The 22,366-nt window shown below is 36.4% G+C and overlaps 1 protein-coding gene across 1 annotated transcript in view; it reads left to right on the top strand.

Moving 5' to 3' along the window:
• LOC137401720 (ribonuclease inhibitor-like) overlaps positions 1–22,366 on the top strand; it is a 38,497-nt gene that overhangs the window by 7,053 nt on the left and 9,078 nt on the right. The window contains exons 7-9 of the mRNA XM_068088177.1: positions 3,054–3,146; positions 12,501–12,648; positions 21,599–21,705. Coding sequence (XP_067944278.1) covers positions 3,054–3,146; positions 12,501–12,648; positions 21,599–21,705 — 348 coding nt within the window. The remainder of the gene's footprint in view (positions 1–3,053; positions 3,147–12,500; positions 12,649–21,598; positions 21,706–22,366) is intronic.

The raw sequence follows: 22,366 nt of genomic DNA, 5'->3' as shown, positions 1-22,366 counted from the left end.
TTTTGGAGTTGTGAATACATGTATATAGAGTATCAGAGAAGATGTAGCTGAGTCAGACGACTAAATATATTCTAATACTTTAAAATATGAACCTAATGAGTTTAAGGACTGAGCTTGTATGTCAATTCACTCATATCTCAAATCAATTATTCCTAGACAAAATTAGTAAATTTAAATTAATCTGTTCCTCAACCTTTGATAAAACACTTGACCAGGATGGAAAAACATGTTTTTAATTATTTTAATTTACCACCTATGCTAACAAGGTAATAAATATCTAGTGGTTATGATTTGCAATAAAATGTTACCTTTTTATGTACCGAATAGAGTTTTTACCTTCGAGACAGATGGTACTGGCTAAAGGTTACGATAGCGGCCGCATCATGAACCAACTAATTTGGTCGTATCTCAAATTTGTCTCGTATTTCAAGGCAACAAGTTTTCAGAAAATACTATGTATCTCAAATTGCACATATGTCGGGACATTTGTATGTCGATCTATCCCTGTATAGTGTTTAGCCGTCGAGTTTAGTCCCAGAATGATAACTTGATAGCGTGATAATCAAAAGAGTACGATTTTATCACAAGCGAGTGTTGCTAGGTTTTTTGAGCTCATTTTTCTTGGCGTTCAGCCTATCAAACCTCCTGTAACAAGCTACGAGCAGTTTTAAGTAGTTCATTTAACTTTCATAAAAGGCCTGAGATTATTTTGAAGGCTGAATTTAGATAATGACTGGTTTTAAGACATCCATCTCTATCATTCTAAATCGGACTAAACATCCCCAACTTACGTTCCTAAAAAGCTAGGTTACATCACATATTTATGGGCAGAGCTTGTTGTGCCGACCGTGTTGTTTTCGAGACGGATATTGGAATGCTGCAAAAAACGCCTTCATAACTTTGAAAGTTAGTGGACCAATATTTATTTCAAGTACGAAATCGGAATCCGAGTGTCTGATTCACCTAGAAAAAATGATAAAAGTTGTACGCGGCAATTATGGTTAAGCATGAAAATTTTTGTTGATAATAGAGGCTGGTATTATCAGCGTCTACATTGTGTGTGGACTATGCTCACAGGCTATCAACACTATTATATTATTACTGTGTATCATGTAGTAACTGGTAGCCACACTCCTGCTACAAAATATTTAATTTGTAAAGCATATGTATTCTTCTGTTTATGTTCATCACTGAGTTCCCATGCTTTGAATGAATTCAGGGCTTGCCTCTGCTGACAACTTCGCACCCTAACGTTTCAACGATTCAGAGTTTCACTTTATCGATTTTTCCAAGACCAGCGATGTACTCCTCAAAACAGAACTTTTAAAAGTAGACTTACTTTGGGGTCAAAGTCACTTTTCAATTCACGCTTCGCATGCTAGTTGCACTAACCAATGATATACAGCCCCCCAAGGATAGCCAACGGCTCTCATATGGGCGGGGTTTAATGATGGAGCTCTGTTGGGATGAACCCGAACACGGCACCCGAACAAACAAATATGCTAAATAAAGCCCCTTGTAAATTTACAAATATTATGAACTATAGTGGTTATTTTACTTATCTGTTGAATTCATTTTGTTGTCAAATAAATATAGTATCCCAATATTGTCACCATTATGATCAGTCAGTTGCCATTCGCAAGCATTCGTGGTATTAATAGTCACAATCGTGAAATGGCCAAAATTCGGTTTTGTATTTAGATGTTGAGTATGAAAACTACACTGCACAGCTTTGTCTGCTGTCCCATCTTATTGGCCAGGTAAAACAATGTGAGAACTATGAATGACTTAGTCATTTTATATTAGTGGTGGCAAAATATTAATCAAAAACTAGGAAAAAAAGCCGTTGTTTGGGTAAATTATATTCAACTACTACGACCTTTACCAATTTTAAAATTATTAAAAGTAGGTAATTTGAAATGTTTTATTTAGCATGGATCCATTATTTTGTTTAGGTATCACCCCTACATTGTAGAAATTCAAGGTTTGCTATTGTGAACCGATGGGTCTACTGACCGAATGAGCTAATGAAACGATAACAGCGAGTCGTGTTTTTCAAAACCTAACAAGGTAAGGCGACCGCCCCGCGAGAGTTGTGTTTGCTCCAAAACCCAGGCTAGCACAATCCTAACAGAGCTTCATCATTAAACCCCGCCAATATGATAGCCGTCAGCTATCTTTGGGGGGCTGTATATCATCGCACTAACTTAGCCAGAATACCTGATCAGAATTTTCTTTATTAATATCTCTGTATTTTACAAACCAGCAACGATATTTACTATTTGCGATACAATTATTGCTTGAAAGGCATGAATGACAATCGCTTTTTGTAAGAAAAACTGCTTCTATGCTAAAAGAGTTAAGCCTAGGCAGAGGTCAGTACCAGTGAAGTGGGAGTCTGTACAGTCGGTAGGTTCAGTTTGTTAATGAATAAAGTAATAAACTAAATGAAAGGGTATCTCATCTTTGTCATATGAGCAACCAACCATTGGCAATAGTAGCCATTATATAACCTTGTGGTGGTGTGATGAAATGTGATGATTTTTCTTACCTCCATTGGGGAGAGCGTAACTGGGTATGAATTCGAATTTATTCGCAGTGAGCATTTCTGTGATGTCGGATAGTTGTATCACTTCGAATGCCTTAACACTGAAATGGTGTCAAATCTGTTAATATTTTACCATTTCTATGCGTCAAAGTGGAAGAAACTCCAAATCCATTTGAAGCATTGGAATCAAGTACATATCTGAAGGCAACCTTATTCAGTATTTAAATTCTGCAACTTAATAAATATAAATAAGTATAAATATCATGTGTTTTGGGGGTATATTACAGCTCTAGATGCACCGAAAATCAATTAATTATACAAGCTACTCGCATCGCCATATTTTTGATTGCGCCATGCATGCTTTACATTATATCATTTGCATCTGTGCGACTCTTTTAGATCTAAGGCTAACAGAGAGTTTCTCACATTCCTTACTTCGTCCAATATTGATAATCTTTTCCATGTTTTAGTTGATTTATTATTTAGTATTGTTGGTTTTAAATAGAGAAAGCCAAGTCTCAGAGGTTTGAAATGGGTGCTGCGACACCCATTCCTCCGGCAGAGCCTGAGTCTAAAGAGAAAAAAAAGAAAAAGAAAGGTAGTAATTCATACGATCTACAATATTATTATTTCAATATGAATATTTAATAACTATATTTTGTTTATGTTTTGAATTATAGGTGTGGTATTATAAATTAAATCAGTGTGGTGTTTTGTTGACTAACAACATTCGTGAATGTAAAAAGGATTAGGGGCCACCAGGATTTGAACATCACCCCTTTCTGACGATTATCAAAATCTGAAGCGGAGTAGATCCTCCTGTAAGATATAAATAGATGTTCCAGCGGCAAAAGTATGTGTGGTATGAAAATAGAACTTTACGGACCAAACAACCTTTGTGAGACAAGTTATGGTTGCTCAGCACTCCTGCAGCGACAAAAGTCAACAGCAAATCAGAAGCCCCGTAACACTCTGTGCAAGTAACTACTTGACTAACCATAAAATTCAGTACTTTACACCTCATTGTTCTCCTTGTTGTCCAAAAACTTGTGAAGAACTCTGTCTAAGGTAGCCTAAGATTTCTCATGTATGTTTTGTGTGAACTTTCTGTGACTACAACCTACAATTCACTATCCCAACTGCTCCGTAACAGATTGCACCCATTGTTAGTATTATCCAATATTACACCCACCATCGTACATTTCAGTTTATGAACTTTAAAAAAGTTAAGCAAATGTATTAAATAAAAAAGTCCATACAATGTAAAGTGTCGTCTGGGCGAGTTCTAAAATTTGATTTGAATGATAACATATATCGTCGCGCTTAGGAGAAATAAAACGAATTACGCATAGCATTGTATCTTTTATATATACAAGTTCTGTGACATTTAAGTTTGTCATGGAAAATTTTCAGATGCGTAAGCGAGCCAGAGATTGCCGTAAAACCTCGAATTGAACGCCATGGCGCTCTATCTTTCAACCTTTTCTTTATAAAGGCCGTCAATTGGGGGTGGCGTTCAAATAGAGGGTGGCGCTCTTTTTTTCAGTCCTTTCACATTAGCTGTCAAATAAAAGTGGCGTTCAAATAGAGGTGGCCTTCAATTAGAAGTTTTACTGTAACTAGCTGGGCAGTTGTTCATAGATACTAAAACGGGATCGATTGCCGCGGATGTTGCATCATTAGTTTACCGACTTGTGAACCATGAGTTGGAGCATCGTCAAAAGTTATCTTTCATCCAAACCTTGTTACAGATAGAAATCGAACAGATAAACACCACTTTTTTCTTTTAGTAAAAATATCTTTATTTTGATTTATTGTAACCGTATAAAATATTTGTTATTAGTTTTACTTTGCAGAATAGACTTTACTCTCTAGAAAGAATAAACAAATCGTTGTTAATGGACGTTAAAGATGTTCGTTTCCCTTCAACTTATTGCAATCATAGTCTATATAAACCAGTGAAATATATCAGAAAAGGAGAAAAGCTGTCGGATGCAAACTAATAATACTGCGGTTACGGTACAGCTAACAAATTAAAAAACCTAGTTTTTCCTTTTTGTATTGCCAATGGGTTGAGTTTGAAAAGATCTTAGCATGGATTAGGCAATTTACATTTATTATCTAACGTTTTCTCAATAAAGTTCCTAATGTTCTAGTTGTGGCTTGAAATCTGGGAATTGGCTTGTAATAGTGATTATCCCATCTCTAGAATTTTCAGTTGTTATAACTGTGACAATCAGTTATTATTGCAATAGCGTTGCAACTTTGAAATTGCAATGGTGCTGCAACTTTTATAACTGTGACAGTCCTTTATGTCTATCTGTACGCGGTTGTTATCAAATATAACAAGATATAATCAGATATGTCATATAACAAAATTTACCCTACTGCATCACTTTACTACAGTTTTCTATTTTCTAAATATTTGGAGTTTTTTCTACTCCAAAAAATCCAGACCAATAGGACTGCAAAATAACCATTTAGAAATCAGAATAGTTACAAAATGAATGGATTTTTCGTTTTAGAGTTGAGCCAATAGGCATGAAGCAAAAGTAGTGTCACTTTAGAAAATTGACCAATCAGAAAACAAAAATAAATCTTCACCTAAGATGCTCACATATAAAAACAGGCAAATTTTAAAAGTTCAGCTCATCACAGAGCTCGACACAAAAATAGAAGCAAGAAGATAGTCGAGTCTAATTGGTCAATTTTAAAAATACAGCTTTGTGATTGGTGAAGCCTAATCGGTCACCAACTGTCCTTCTATTATTACTACTATTGTTGATGCATTCACTCTTTTTATTCACTAGATTTTAAACACAACAATTGCTTTTATTTTTTGAATTACACTATTTTCAAGGGATTCGATCAGTCCAAAATATTTTTGATCAATCGCTAGCAAACCATTTGTCAAGTTTCATTTTGTGTTTGATTTTTAAAGAATGTGGTGAGTAGTCTGTACTGATTCAATGAAGTATTTAATAAAAACAATAACACTAAGTTACTGTGTGGAGAATAAATGTATTTGTTATAACAACGATGAAATAAAAGAAGTAAAACAAAAATGAAGTATTGGCAGAGCCCAGTCCGTAAAAGTTGGTTTGTCTAATGTCCCTACGTCAGTCATAGTTTGATGGTCTGTCATTGATGTCGTAGTCTGGGTGTATTTCTCAGTCATTTCAGTAAAGTCCGTCTGCGTTCCTTCACTCCACAAGTCAAGTCGTCCATGTCTCGTATTGGTGCAATTGTCGAGTAGGTTGGCGTGTCGTCTTGGAAGTATGTATGGTCGGAAACTGTTGTCGTTCGCGTATTTGCGATATATCGTCATTGGACTGGGCCCTGCCTCTGGTGGTGGATTAGACGATGAACATGGAGGGGGTGATGAAGAAGGAGAGTTGAAAGTATCGGATGTAGTTTCGGAAGTTATTTCTTCGAGGTAGCCTATCAAGAAAAGATAGTAGTGTATCAGTGCTGCTGTACATGGTTTCAGATGAATAATATATAGTGTAACACGTTATGGAAGCTTTCGGCTATTTTCTATTTATGATAAGTTATTTTGTTGCAAATCTTGAATTAAATTTATAAAAGCAGTGGCCAAGATTGATGGAGAGGTTGATAACAGGTAAACTGTAGCCAGGGCTATGAAAAGAAATCCTAGAATAAAATTGAGTACTTTAAAATGAAGTATTTAATCAAAATATTTAATTCAATAGCTATTAAGATTTTATTTTCAAGAAAAGAAAACATTGGTCGGAGAACTGAGATCACTGAGTCAGAAGGAAACTTATTCAAATTAATCAGGCTCTGATCTATCTACCTTATAAGATCACTACTAGAAGATTATTCCATCATATAGAAAGTTAGTCAAAATGAAAAATATTAAAACTTTATGAATTGTTTCTTAAACAGTATGATATGTGACTTGTATTTTAGTTTTAGCTAAAAAAAATAATAGTTTGTTATCTAAACTGAATAAGTTTCATTTTAACACCGTTAATGAGCTGCCAAGCATGAACTATATAACCCAGTTAGCAGGAAGCTATGAGTAGCACCAATGAAGTAAATAACACTCACACTTGGTGCCATCAAAATGTCTTCTGAATTTGAGGTTATAGCACTCACAGTATGGGTCAGTGCAACACTCGCGTCCGCTTGTCATTCCAGACATATTCCTCTGCAATATAAAAATAACATAATCACGTTGGTTATCAAGATCAGGGAAGATCAATCAAGTCATATTTATTGTTTCTTTTTGTCAGCATCATTATTAACAAAATGAGGAGTTTGTTACCCGAAATATTTCCAACAGTTTATTTAAAAAACAACTTGGTAATACTTACAGTTAGCTTAAGCAGCGGGAATACGGCAGCAAATAAGAAGTAAATATGCAGCAAATGGGATTGCTAAAATAGAGAATTAACTTCAGTATTATCAGTGTTAACAGAAACTGCTTGTACACAGATATGTAATGCCAGAATATTCTGTGACATCACTAGTTTATGTAGAATTCCTAGCATATAACCTGTGCATTCTTGTTACCTCGGTTACATACATAATCTTTACATTTTTCAAAGCTTCAAAACAACATTTGTTTTTAGCTTTTCTAAAAGTGATTAATTTATTTTAGAATGAATTATTTTTTGCTAATGGTATTTTTCTTGTTTCAAAATTGCATAAATTCTGTCGATCGCTTGTTTGTCAGCCTCATATAGCCTGCATTTGTATTATATATTATTATTTCATTATTATGTTATGTAATACGATCATTTAAAGAAAATTGATTTATTTAATTGATGTGGTATTTATGCAAACTATAATTAATTATGTTTTTGCCCGATATCATTGTTTTTGACTAAATGTTTTAAAAAATACTGTTTAGAATATTTGTAATTATCCTTCCACACATTTGACCAACATCGTTTTCTATTCCGAGACACCAACATACTACATCTACCGTTGTACATTTCACTTTATAAACTTTCTGTCACTACAACGTTCAATTCACTATCCTGGCTCCTCCACAATACTATTAGATTACCAACTTTTAAAACACGTTTATTCAACTCAATAATTCCTGACTTCTGTCTTTTCATTTTCTTCTTTCTATTAGTGAATAATGAAAAACATAATTTTGTTGATTACCAATATCACTACAATGTTATATATAGATATCATGCAACAACCAATCAAGAATGAGAATACAGTAGACGCTCCTGTAACTCATACCTTCTATAACGTAAATTCCAGATAATTTAAAGTATTTATGCATAGCTTTTGCTTCGTATTAAGTAAAAAAGTTTTATACAATGTAAAGTGTCAAGTCTGGGCGAGTTCTAAAATTTGATTTGATTGATAGCATATATCGTCACGCTTAGGAGAAATAAAACGACTTACGTATAGCGTTGTATCTTTTATATATACAAGTTCTGTGACATTTAAGTTCGTCATGGAAAATTTTCAGATGCGTAAGTGAACCAGAGAATGCCGTAAAACCTCGAATTGAATGCCATGGCGCTCTATCTTTCAACCTTTTCTTTATAAAGGCCGTCAATTGGGGGTGGCGTTCAAATAGAGGGTGGCGCTCTATTTTTCAGTCCTTTCACATTAGCTGTCAAATAAAAGTGGCGTTCAAATAGAGGTGGCCTTCAATTAGAAGTCTTACTGTAACTAGCTGGGCAGTTGTTCATAGATACTGAAACGGGATCGATTGCCGCCGATGTTGCATCATTAGTTTACCGATTTGTGTGCCATGAGTTGGAGCATCATCAAAAGTTATCTTTCATCCAAACCTTGATACAGATAGAAATCGAACAGATAGACACCACTCTTTTTTTTAGTGAAAATATCTTTGTTTTGCTTTATTGCAGACGTATAAAATATTTGTTATTAGTTTTACCTTGCAGAATAGACTTTACTCTCTAGAAAGAATAAACAAATCGTTGTTAATGGACGTTAAAGATGTTCGTTTCCCTTCAACTTATTGGAACCATAGTCTATATAAACCAGTGAAATATATCAGAAAAGGAGAAAAGCTGTCGGATGCAAACTAATAATACTGCGGTTACGGTACAGCTAACAAATTAAAAAAACCTTCTAGTTTTTCCTTTTTGTATTGCCAATGGATTGAGTTTAAAAAGATCTTAGCATGGATTAGGCAATTTACATTTATTATCTAACGTTTTCTCAATAAAATTCTTAATGTTCTAGTTGTGGCTTGAAATCTGGGAATTGGCTTGTAATAGTGATTATCCCATCTCTAGAATTTTCAGTTGTTATAACTGTGACAATCAGTTATTATTGCAATAGCGTTGCAACTTTGAAATTGCAATGGTGCTGCAACTTTTATAACTGTGACAGTCCTTTATGTCTATCTGTACGCGGTTGTTATCAAATATAACAAGATATAATCAGATATGTCATATAACAAAATTTACCCTACTGCATCACTTTACTACAGTTTTCTATTTTCTAAATATTTGGAGTTTTTTCTACTCCAAAAAATCCAGACCAATAGGACTGCAAAATAACCATTTAGAAATCAGAATAGTTACAAAATGAAAGGATTTTTCGTTTTAGAGTTGAGCCAATAGGCATGAAGCGAAAGTAGTGTCACTTTAGAAAATTGACCAATCAGAAAACAAAAATAAATCTTCACCTAAGATGCTCACATATAAAAACAGGCAAATTTTAAAAGTTCAGCCCATCACAGAGCCCGACACAAAAATAGAAGCAAGAAGATAGTCGAGTCTAATTGGTCAATTTTAAAAATACAGCTTTGTGATTGGTGAAGCCTAATCGGTCACCAACTGTCCTTCTATTATTACTACTATTGTTGATGCATTCACTCTTTTTATTCACTAGATTTTAAACACAACAATTGCTTTTATTTTTTGAATTACACTATTTTCAAGGGATTCGATCAGTTCAAAATATTTTTGATCAATCGCTAGCAAACCATTTGTCAAGTTTCATTTTGTGTTTGATTTTTAAAGAATGTGGTGAGTAGTCTGTACTGATTCAATGAAGTATTTAATAAAAAAATGTTAGAAACAATAACACTTAAGTGTAGGGTGGAGAATAAATGTATTTGTTATAACAACGATGAAATAAAAGAAGTAAAACAAAAATGAAGTATTGGCAGAGCCCAGTCCGTAAAAGTTGGTTTGTCTAATGTCCCTACGTCAGTCATAGTTTGGTGGTCTGTCATTGTCATAGTCTGGGTGTATTTCTCAGTCATTTCAGTAAAGTCCGTCTGCGTTCCTTCACTCCACAAGTCAAGTCGTCCATGTCTCGTATTGGTGCAATTGTCGAGTAGGTTGGCGCGTCGTCTTGGAAGTATGTATGGTCGGAAACTGTTGTCGTTAGCGTATTTGCGATATATCGTCATTGGACTGGGCCCTGCCTCTGGTGGTGGATTAGACGATGAACATGGAGGGGGTGATAAAGAAGGAGAGTTGAAAGTATCGGATGTAGTTTCGGAAGTTATTTCTTCGAGGTAGCCTATCAAGAAAGGATAGTAGTGTATCAGTGCTGCTGTATATGGTTTCAGATGAATAATATTTAGTGTAACACGTTATGGAAGCTTTCGGCTATTTTCTATTTATTTATGATAAGTTATTTTGTTGTAAATCTTGAATTAAATTTATAAAAGCAGTGGCCAAGATTGATGGAGAGGTTGATAACAGGTAAACTGTAGCCAGGGCTATGAAAAGAAATCCTAGAATAAAATTGAGTACTTTAAAATGAAGTATTTAATCAAAATTTTTAATTCAATAGCTATTAAGATTTTATTTTCAAGAAAAAAAAACATTGGTTGGAGAACTGAGATCACTGAGTCAGAAGGAAACTTATCCAAATTAATCAGGCTCTGATCTATCTACCTTATAAGATCACTACTAGAAGATTATTCTATCATATAGAAAGTTAGTCAAAATGAAACATATTAAAACTTAATGAATTGTTTCTTAAACAGTATGTATGATATGTGACTTGTATTTTAGTTTTAGCTAAAAAAATAATAATTTGTTATTTAAACCTAATAAGTCTCATTTTAACACCGTTAATGAGCTGCCAAGCATGAACTATATAACCCAGTTAGCAGGAAGCTATGAGTAGCACCAATGAAGTAAATAACACTCACACTTGGTGCCATCAAAATGTCTTCTGAATTTGAGGTTACAGCACTCACAGTATGGGTCAGTGCAACACTCGCGTCCGCTTGTCATTCCAGACATATTCCTCTGCAATATAAAAATAACATAATCACGTTGGTTATCAAGATCAGGGAAGATCAATCGAGTCATATTTATTGTTTCTTTTTGTCAGCATCATTATTAACAAAATGAGGAGTTTGTTACCCGAAATATTTCCAACAGTTTATTTAAAAAACAACTTGGTAATACTTACAGTTAGCTTAAGCAACGGGAATACGACAGCAAATAAGAAGTAAATATGCAGCAAATAGGATTGCTAAAATAGTGTATCAACTTCAGTATTATCAGTGTTAACAGAAACTGCTTGTACACAGATACGTATGTAATGCCAGAATATTCTATGACATCACTAGTTTATGTAGAATTCCTAGCATATAGCCTTTGCATTCTTGTTATCTTGGTCACACACATAATCGTTACATTTTTCGAAGCTTCAAAACAACATTTGTTTTTAGCTTTTCTAAAAGTGATTAATTTATTTTAGCATAAAACCTTTTGACTAATAGTATTTTTCTTGTTTCGAAATTGCATAATTTCTAAGTCGATTGCTTGTTTGTCAGCTTCATTTAACCTGCATTTGTATTATATATTATTATTTTATAATTATATTGTGTAATACGATCTTTTAAAGAAAATTGATTTGTTTAATTGATAATGTGGTATTTATGCAAACTATAATTAATTATATTTTTGCCCGACATCTTTGTTTTTGACTAAATGTTTTGTTTTTGACTAATTGCATAATTTACAATCAAAACTACATTCTTCATCATATCAACAGCGAAAAATGATATTCCTCTTACAGAATCTATGTTAAGACTCGTATTCTACCGATCATGTATTCTAGCTCACCACGTTTTATTAAAATCGCATCACAAATTCTTTGAAAATATTGACTTATCCTTATGTTCATCTTCACATTTGTATTACAAGTTTCAAAATTCTACATAAACTATGCCTAAAACATTTATACTAGTTATTTCATTATATATTTATATTATATTTAAAAAATAGTGTTTAGAATATTTGTAATTATCCTTCCACACATATGACCAACATCATGTTCTATTCCGAGACACCAACATATTACATCTACTGTCGTACATTTCAGTTTATAAACTTTCTGTCACTACTTTCTGTCTCATTTTAATTTTTTAGCAATTCAACTGTTTACAAGCTATCACTTCTTTGCCACTAGCTGTGCAGTTGCAGTCATGTGACAGACTAAGCTGTTGCCAAGGACCTGCTACGGCTTGTCAGAAAGTTTCAACAAGTGACTTGTTATTAAGTGCTAAAGTTTTTGGCGTGTAACAAAAAACATCATTTTTTTGATGGTTTACTAATGCTAATTAAAAGTTAATTAGCATTAACTTAACACGGAGTTTGCATGAGTTAAAAAGAAGTAAAAATGTATCGAAATAATCGGAAAAATCGCAAATCAATTCAATCAAAAAATTATGATTTGTTTAAAAAAATTATGATTTTTTTCTAAACCTTGGTTTTGGCATGAATCTCAGCATGAATAACTTAATAATGCATAAAATTGTTATACTTCTTGGGTCAGATCTCCGTTATCTGTCAATGAACACCAGCTTATGGAAGCCTTTTGACATATAAAGATTAAGAGGTCATTGTTATGGGAGTTCTTTTTGCATGGTCGTGTTTAAGCTAACACTGGTAATGTAATTGTAACTGGTAATGAAGGTCAACGAGCTGTCATTAGTTGTGTTTTTGAACAGGCAAAAAGAAAGGTAAGAAGGCCCCTCCAGAGCCTCCAGAGCCAGGTGCTTGGCTACGTAAGCTTCACCTAGCTGATAATGGCATAGACGCCTACGAACAGGGATTTGATGACCTTCAACTAGCCAGCTGCGTGAAGGCTTTGAGAAGGTGAGGTCAATGCTTTGTTTGCTCCAAGGCTATCATTTAGTAAGAGACGTGTGTTAATAACACCCACACTTTTCAGCAAATGTGGGGTTGCCTGGTTACTTTCTAAACCAAGGGTCAAAAACCTTTTTGACTGAGAGAGCCAAAAAAACCCGCTTCAACGTCTAGTTCTTAATTAATTTAAAACATAAAATGGAAAAGGACGACCAACAAATTTAGTATGTTTGAACAATTTTAGAGTGTAAGAAATGTGGAATCATTTTTAACAACAATGCTCAAAATAACAAATTTTCTTGTCGTCATATTTTGGTTTGAAAAGTTTACCTTCTTATCTAAAATGACTCTTGCGGTCTCTGTGCGGCCTGCGCAGAGCGGAGTACAGTTTGTTTTTCTTGTAATTAACTGTCTTTTCAAAGAAAACTTTTTAACTAGTCATTAACAGAGACAAAACAAACAACAGTTAAATAATTTCCTGTTTTCATGACAACCTCGCTAAAACATTTATTCACTTCTTCTTACCTGTCTAATAGCAAGTTTTGATTATTTGCATTTATAATTCAATTAAAAACTTATTTTGTTATTTTCTCTTTTATTGTCATTGATGATGTTTTTGTTGCCAACAGTTGCTACTAACAGTTGCTACTAACAGTTGCTACTAACAGTTGCTACTAACAGTTGCTACGAACAGTTGTTGCTAACAGTTGCTACTAACAGTTGCTACTAACAGTTGCTACTAACAGTTGCTACTAACAGTTGCTACTAACAGTTGCTACTAACAGTTGCTACAAACAGTTGCTACTAACAGTTGCTACTAACAGTTGCTACTAACAGTTGCTACTAACAGTTGCTACTAACAGTTGCTACTAACAGTTGCTACTAACAGTTGCTACTAACAGTTGCTGCTAACAGTTGCTACTAACAGTTGCTACTAACAGTTGCTACTAACAGTTGCTACTAACAGTTGCTACTAACAGTTGCTACTAACAGTTGCTACTAACAGTTGTTGCTAACAGTTGCTGCTAACAGTTGCTACTAACAGTTGCTACTAACAGTTGCTACTAACAGTTGCTACTAACAGTTGCTACTAACAGTTGTTGCTAACAGTTGCTACTAACAGTTGCTACTAACAGTTGCTACTAACAGTTGCTGCTAACAGTTGCTGCTAACAGTTGCTGCTAACAGTTGCTACTAACAGTTGCTACTAACAGTTGCTACTAACAGTTGTTGCTAACAGTTGCTACTAACAGTTGCTACAAACAGTTGCTACTAACAGTTGCTACTAACAGTTGCTACTAACAGTTGCTACTAACAGTTGCTACTAACAGTTGCTACTAACAGTTGCTACTAACAGTTGCTACTAACAGTTGCTACTAACAGTTGCTACTAACAGTTGCTACAAACAGTTGCTACTAACAGTTGCTACTAACAGTTGCTACTAACAGTTGCTACTAACAGTTGCTACTAACAGTTGCTACTAACAGTTGCTGCTAACAGTTGCTGCTAACAGTTGCTGCTAACAGTTGCTACTAACAGTTGCTACTAACAGTTGCTACTAACAGTTGTTGCTAACAGTTGCTGCTAACAGTTGCTACTAACAGTTGCTACTAACAGTTGCTACTAACAGTTGCTACTAACAGTTGCTACTAACAGTTGCTACAAACAGTTGCTACAAACAGTTGCTACAAACAGTTGCTACTAACAGTTGCTACTAACAGTTGCTACTAACAGTTGCTGCTAACAGTTGCTGCTAACAGTTGCTGCTAACAGTTGCTACTAACAGTTGCTACTAACAGTTGCTACTAACAGTTGCTGCTAACAGTTGCTGCTAACAGTTGCTGCTAACAGTTGCTACTAACAGTTGCTACTAACAGTTGCTGCTAACAGTTGCTGCTAACAGTTGCTACTAACAGTTGCTACTAACAGTTGCTACTAACAGTTGCTGCTAACAGTTGCTGCTAACAGTTGCTGCTAACAGTTGCTACTAACAGTTGCTACTAACAGTTGCTACTAACAGTTGCTACTAACAGTTGCTGCTAACAGTTGCTGCTAACAGTTGCTGCTAACAGTTGCTGCTAACAGTTGCTACTAACAGTTGCTACTAACAGTTGCTGCTAACAGTTGCTGCTAACAGTTGCTACCAACAGTTGCTGCTAACAGTTGCTGCTAACAGTTGCTGCTAACAGTTGCTACTAACAGTTGCTACTAACAGTTGCTGCTAACAGTTGCTGCTAACAGTTGCTACCAACAGTTGCTGCTAACAGTTGCTGCTAACAGTTGCTGCTAACAGTTGCTACTAACAGTTGCTGCTAACAGTTGCTGCTAACAGTTGCTGCTAACAGTTGCTACTAACAGTTGCTACTAACAGTTGCTACTAACAGTTGCTACTAACAGTTGCTGCTAACAGTTGCTGCTAACAGTTGCTGCTAACAGTTGCTGCTAACAGTTGCTACTAACAGTTGCTACTAACAGTTGCTGCTAACAGTTGCTGCTAACAGTTGCTACCAACAGTTGCTGCTAACAGTTGCTGCTAACAGTTGCTGCTAACAGTTGCTACTAACAGTTGCTACTAACAGTTGCTGCTAACAGTTGCTGCTAACAGTTGCTACCAACAGTTGCTGCTAACAGTTGCTGCTAACAGTTGCTGCTAACAGTTGCTACTAACAGTTGCTACTAACAGTTGCTGCTAACAGTTGCTGCTAACAGTTGCTGCTAACAGTTGCTACTAACAGTTGCTACTAACAGTTGCTACTAACAGTTGCTACTAACAGTTGCTGCTAACAGTTGCTGCTAACAGTTGCTGCTAACAGTTGCTGCTAACAGTTGCTACTAACAGTTGCTACTAACAGTTGCTACTAACAGTTGCTGCTAACAGTTGCTGCTAACAGTTGCTGCTAACAGTTGCTACTAACAGTTGCTACTAACAGTTGCTACTAACAGTTGTTGCTAACAGTTGCTGCTAACAGTTGCTACTAACAGTTGCTACTAACAGTTGCTACTAACAGTTGCTACTAACAGTTGCTACTAACAGTTGCTACAAACAGTTGCTACAAACAGTTGCTACAAACAGTTGCTACTAACAGTTGCTACTAACAGTTGCTACTAACAGTTGCTGCTAACAGTTGCTGCTAACAGTTGCTGCTAACAGTTGCTACTAACAGTTGCTACTAACAGTTGCTGCTAACAGTTGCTGCTAACAGTTGCTGCTAACAGTTGCTACTAACAGTTGCTACTAACAGTTGCTACTAACAGTTGCTGCTAACAGTTGCTGCTAACAGTTGCTGCTAACAGTTGCTGCTAACAGTTGCTACTAACAGTTGCTACTAACAGTTGCTGCTAACAGTTGCTGCTAACAGTTGCTACCAACAGTTGCTGCTAACAGTTGCTGCTAACAGTTGCTGCTAACAGTTGCTACTAACAGTTGCTACTAACAGTTGCTGCTAACAGTTGCTGCTAACAGTTGCTACCAACAGTTGCTGCTAACAGTTGCTGCTAACAGTTGCTGCTAACAGTTGCTACTAACAGTTGCTACTAACAGTTGCTGCTAACAGTTGCTACTAACAGTTGCTACTAACAGTTGCTGCTAACAGTTGCTGCTAACAGTTGCTGCTAACAGTTGCTACAAACAGTTGCTACAAACAGTTGCTACTAACAGTTGCTACTAACAGTTGCTACTAACAGTTGCTACTAACAGTTGCTGCTAACAGTTGCTGCTAACAGTTGCTACTAACAGTTGCTACTAACAGTTGCTGCTAACAGTTGCTGCTAACAGTTGCTACCAACAGTTGCTGCTAACAGTTGCTACCAACAGTTGCTGCTAACAGTTGCTGCTAACAGTTGCTGCTAACAGTTGCTGCTAACAGTTGCTGCTAACAGTTGCTACTAACAGTTGCTACTAACAGTTGCTACTAACAGTTGCTACTAACAGTTGCTACTAACAGTTGCTACTAACAGTTGCTACTAACAGTTGCTACTAACAGTTGCTATTAACAGTTGCTGCTAACAGTTGCTACTAACAGTGACTGCTAACAGTTGCTATTAACAGTTGCTGCTAACAGTTGCTGCTAACAGTTGCTGCTAACAGTTGCTGCTAACAGTTGCTGCTAACAGTTGCTGCTAACAGTTGCTGCTAACAGTTGCTACTAACAGTTGCTGCTAACAGTTGCTACTAACAGTTGCTACTAACAGTTGCTACTAACAGTTGCTACTAACAGTTGCTACTAACAGTTGCTACTAACAGTTGCTACTAACAGTTGCTATTAACAGTTGCTGCTAACAGTTGCTACTAACAGTGACTGCTAACAGTTGCTATTAACAGTTGCTGCTAACAGTTGCTGCTAACAGTTGCTGCTAACAGTTGCTGCTAACAGTTGCTACTAACAGTTGCTACTAACAGTTGCTGCTAACAGTTGCTGCTAACAGTTGCTGCTAACAGTTGCTACTAACAGTTGCTACTAACAGTTGCTACTAACAGTTGTTGCTAACAGTTGCTACTAACAGTTGCTACAAACAGTTGCTACTAACAGTTGCTACTAACAGTTGCTACTAACAGTTGCTACTAACAGTTGCTACTAACAGTTGCTACTAACAGTTGCTACTAACAGTTGCTACTAACAGTTGCTACTAACAGTTGCTGCTAACAGTTGCTACAAACAGTTGCTACTAACAGTTGCTACTAACAGTTGCTACTAACAGTTGCTACTAACAGTTGCTACTAACAGTTGCTACTAACAGTTGCTACTAACAGTTGCTATTAACAGTTGCTGCTAACAGTTGCTACTAACAGTGACTGCTAACAGTTGCTATTAACAGTTGCTGCTAACAGTTGCTGCTAACAGTTGCTGCTAACAGTTGCTGCTAACAGTTGCTGCTAACAGTTGCTACTAACAGTTGCTACTAACAGTTGCTATTAACAGTTGCTGCTAACAGTTGCTACTAACAGTGACTGCTAACAGTTGCTATTAACAGTTGCTGCTAACAGTTGCTGCTAACAGTTGCTGCTAACAGTTGCTGCTAACAGTTGCTGCTAACAGTTGCTGCTAACAGTTGCTACTAACAGTTGCTACTAACAGTTGCTACTAACAGTTGCTGCTAACAGTTGCTGCTAACAGTTGCTGCTAACAGTTGCTACTAACAGTTGCTACTAACAGTTGCTGCTAACAGTTGCTGCTAACAGTTGCTACTAACAGTTGCTACTAACAGTTGCTACTAACAGTTGCTGCTAACAGTTGCTGCTAACAGTTGCTGCTAACAGTTGCTACTAACAGTTGCTACTAACAGTTGCTACTAACAGTTGCTACTAACAGTTGCTATTAACAGTTGCTGCTAACAGTTGCTACTAACAGTGACTGCTAACAGTTGCTATTAACAGTTGCTGCTAACAGTTGCTGCTAACAGTTGCTGCTAACAGTTGCTGCTAACAGTTGCTGCTAACAGTTGCTGCTAACAGTTGCTACTAACAGTTGCTACTAACAGTTGCTACTAACAGTTGCTACTAACAGTTGCTACTAACAGTTGCTACTAACAGTTGCTACTAACAGTTGCTACTAACAGTTGCTACTAACAGTTGCTACTAACAGTTGTTGCTAACAGTTGCTACTAACAGTTGCTACAAACAGTTGCTACTAACAGTTGCTACTAACAGTTGCTACTAACAGTTGCTACTAACAGTTGCTACTAACAGTTGCTACTAACAGTTGCTACTAACAGTTGCTACTAACAGTTGCTACTAACAGTTGCTGCTAACAGTTGCTACAAACAGTTGCTACTAACAGTTGCTACTAACAGTTGCTACTAACAGTTGCTACTAACAGTTGCTACTAACAGTTGCTACTAACAGTTGCTACTAACAGTTGCTGCTAACAGTTGCTGCTAACAGTTGCTGCTAACAGTTGCTACTAACAGTTGCTACTAACAGTTGCTACTAACAGTTGTTGCTAACAGTTGCTACTAACAGTTGCTACAAACAGTTGCTACTAACAGTTGCTACTAACAGTTGCTACTAACAGTTGCTGCTAACAGTTGCTGCTAACAGTTGCTACTAACAGTTGCTACTAACAGTTGCTGCTAACAGTTGCTGCTAACAGTTGCTACCAACAGTTGCTGCTAACAGTTGCTGCTAACAGTTGCTGCTAACAGTTGCTACTAACAGTTGCTACTAACAGTTGCTGCTAACAGTTGCTGCTAACAGTTGCTACCAACAGTTGCTGCTAACAGTTGCTGCTAACAGTTGCTGCTAACAGTTGCTACTAACAGTTGCTACTAACAGTTGCTGCTAACAGTTGCTGCTAACAGTTGCTGCTAACAGTTGCTACTAACAGTTGCTACTAACAGTTGCTGCTAACAGTTGCTGCTAACAGTTGCTACCAACAGTTGCTGCTAACAGTTGCTGCTAACAGTTGCTGCTAACAGTTGCTACTAACAGTGACTGCTAACAGTTGCTATTAACAGTTGCTGCTAACAGTTGTTGCTAACAGTTGCTACTAACAGTTGCTACAAACAGTTGCTACTAACAGTTGCTACTAACAGTTGCTACTAACAGTTGCTACTAACAGTTGCTACTAACAGTTGCTACTAACAGTTGCTACTAACAGTTGCTACTAACAGTTGCTACTAACAGTTGCTGCTAACAGTTGCTACAAACAGTTGCTACTAACAGTTGCTACTAACAGTTGCTACTAACAGTTGCTACTAACAGTTGCTACTAACAGTTGCTACTAACAGTTGCTACTAACAGTTGCTATTAACAGTTGCTGCTAACAGTTGCTACTAACAGTGACTGCTAACAGTTGCTATTAACAGTTGCTGCTAACAGTTGCTGCTAACAGTTGCTGCTAACAGTTGCTGCTAACAGTTGCTGCTAACAGTTGCTGCTAACAGTTGCTACTAACAGTTGCTACTAACAGTTGCTACTAACAGTTGCTACTAACAGTTGCTACTAACAGTTGCTACTAACAGTTGCTACTAACAGTTGCTACTAACAGTTGCTACTAACAGTTGCTACTAACAGTTGCTATTAACAGTTGCTGCTAACAGTTGCTACTAACAGTGACTGCTAACAGTTGCTATTAACAGTTGCTGCTAACAGTTGCTACTAACAGTGACTGCTAACAGTTGCTATTAACAGTTGCTGCTAACAGTTGCTGCTAACAGTTGCTGCTAACAGTTGCTGCTAACAGTTGCTGCTAACAGTTGCTACTAACAGTTGCTACTAACAGTTGCTACTAACAGTTGCTACTAACAGTTGCTGCTAACAGTTGCTACAAACAGTTGCTACTAACAGTTGCTACTAACAGTTGCTACTAACAGTTGCTACTAACAGTTGCTACTAACAGTTGCTACTAACAGTTGCTATTAACAGTTGCTGCTAACAGTTGCTACTAACAGTGACTGCTAACAGTTGCTATTAACAGTTGCTACTAACAGTTGCTACTAACAGTTGCTACTAATAGTTGCTACTAACAGTTGCTACTAACAGTTGCTACTAACAGTTGCTATTAACAGTTGCTGCTAACAGTTGCTACTAACAGTGACTGCTAACAGTTGCTATTAACAGTTGCTGCTAACAGTTGCTGCTAACAGTTGCTGCTAACAGTTGCTACTAACAGTGACTGCTAACAGTTGCTATTAACAGTTGCTACTAACAGTTGCTGCTAACAGTTGCTGCTAACAGTTGCTGCTAACAGTTGCTGCTAACAGTTGCTACTAACAGTTGCTACTAACAGTTGCTACTAACAGTTGCTACTAACAGTTGCTATTAACAGTTGCTGCTAACAGTTGCTACTAACAGTGACTGCTAACAGTTGCTATTAACAGTTGCTGCTAACAGTTGCTGCTAACAGTTGCTACTAACAGTGACTGCTAACAGTTGCTATTAACAGTTGCTGCTAACAGTTGCTGCTAACAGTTGCTGCTAACAGTTGCTGCTAACAGTTGCTACTAACAGTTGCTACTAACAGTTGCTACTAACAGTTGCTACTAACAGTTGCTGCTAACAGTTGCTGCTAACAGTTGCTGCTAACAGTTGCTGCTAACAGTTGCTACTAACAGTTGCTGCTAACAGTGTTGTGGTTCACATCAACTGTTGAATGATAGCAAACCTTTAACACAGAAAATATTGTGCTCAGAAGTTGACACTTTGTTAAACTGGATGTTCTGTTTGCATTCCTCTGGTTTAGTAATGATTGCATTTCTGTAACAAATTAAAAGTGTAACTTCTAATCATTAGTTATGTAATCCCTGTTTCTACAACTTGGTAAAAGTTATGAAATTCCCTGCTGTTGTGATTTCTAGTACAACTCATTAGTAATTGGAACCTATCTTACTAAAACTCTCATAAAACATTTCGAATAATTTTTATGGCAAATAAATATGTTGAAATATTTTTTGTAGTTTGATGGATTTTATAAACGTGGTGTATTTGTATTTGGGTTTCTCTGAACAAAGTATAGCAATGCAAATAACTGCCCAAATGTTAATATTATCACAAATCTTTGCTGATCTGTATTAGAAAATAAATATATTGATGATACTTAAACAAGTGTACTGGAATATCCAGGAAGGGCCAACTCTCATCAGTCAATCTACATGTATTGGTCAGCATGATACACAGTTTAGTAGAGACGGTGGCCACAAAAACATCTACACTATGCTGACTGTAGCCAGGCCCACAGTCAGCTACACTCGGCCCTCTAATTACATGTCTATTGCCTGTATTGATTGATTGCATTCATCTTAAAAGTATTACTATTATCAAATCACCAGATTTTGCCAGATTAACCAATTACAGATTGTTTTACAAATTTCTGCGCTGATGAAGTCGTTCAGATCAGGGTCTGTTTCTATACAAATTGGTTAATCCTGATCTTTTCTTCTTTAGTCTTGCTTCCTCCGCAGCTATGTCTATGTCATGTCTATGTCTATGGCTAACTTTCAGTTGACCTTCACTTATTCACAGGCTCATAGCAAGCAGCGAGTGTCTCCAGGAATTAGATTTGGAAGATAACCTCATCGGTGACATGGGTGGGGCAGAACTACTTGAAGCCATGACTCAGCGAAAGGAAAGTAAGTTCTCAAGCTAAAGCATATTGTTACAAGTGCCCTGGGGTGCCTTGGAGAGACCATCATGTGTAATAACTACCATAAAACCTCTATTTGAATGCCATGGCTCTCTAGTTTTCAACCCTTTCCTAGAGTGGCGTTTTATTAGATGCGACATTCAAATAAAGGGTGGCGTGTTTTTCAAATAGCTCATCAGAGTTTTGGGGAGATAAATTTAAACCATTTATGGGTGAAGTGATTGTCACATATATTTTGCACTCTCCTTCACAAACTCTTTTGAGCGCAAGAAATCTGCTCTAACTTAGCTCCAACTTGTTGATCTTTAAATAAATATACATTCGAAAGTCGAGTAAAATTTCAACCAGTTAATATCTATTGCTTGCAATTTACCTATGATGATATTATACCGGTTTAGCGAACCAGTGGCAAGTATACCACAAATAATTGGTTAACAAAAATTAGGAGTTGTTTTTCTTTTTTTATGATTTGTTTAAAGAGAGGATAACATGTGTTGCATAATCATATGCGATCGGTCTACTCTGTGAGCTTGCCAAAATCAACACTTTATCAATAATTTCACTGGAATACTTGACAAAAAGTCACGAATTTTTCTATTCATTGTTTCAGCTAAGCTTCTCACTCTTTCTTTTTCTATCACTACACG

This window comes from Watersipora subatra, chromosome 8, assembly GCF_963576615.1.
Source record: "Watersipora subatra chromosome 8, tzWatSuba1.1, whole genome shotgun sequence".
Classification (NCBI taxonomy): domain Eukaryota; kingdom Metazoa; phylum Bryozoa; class Gymnolaemata; order Cheilostomatida; family Watersiporidae; genus Watersipora; species Watersipora subatra.
Note: the sequence above shows the minus strand (reverse complement) of the source record. Positions and strands in the feature narration are given on the sequence as shown.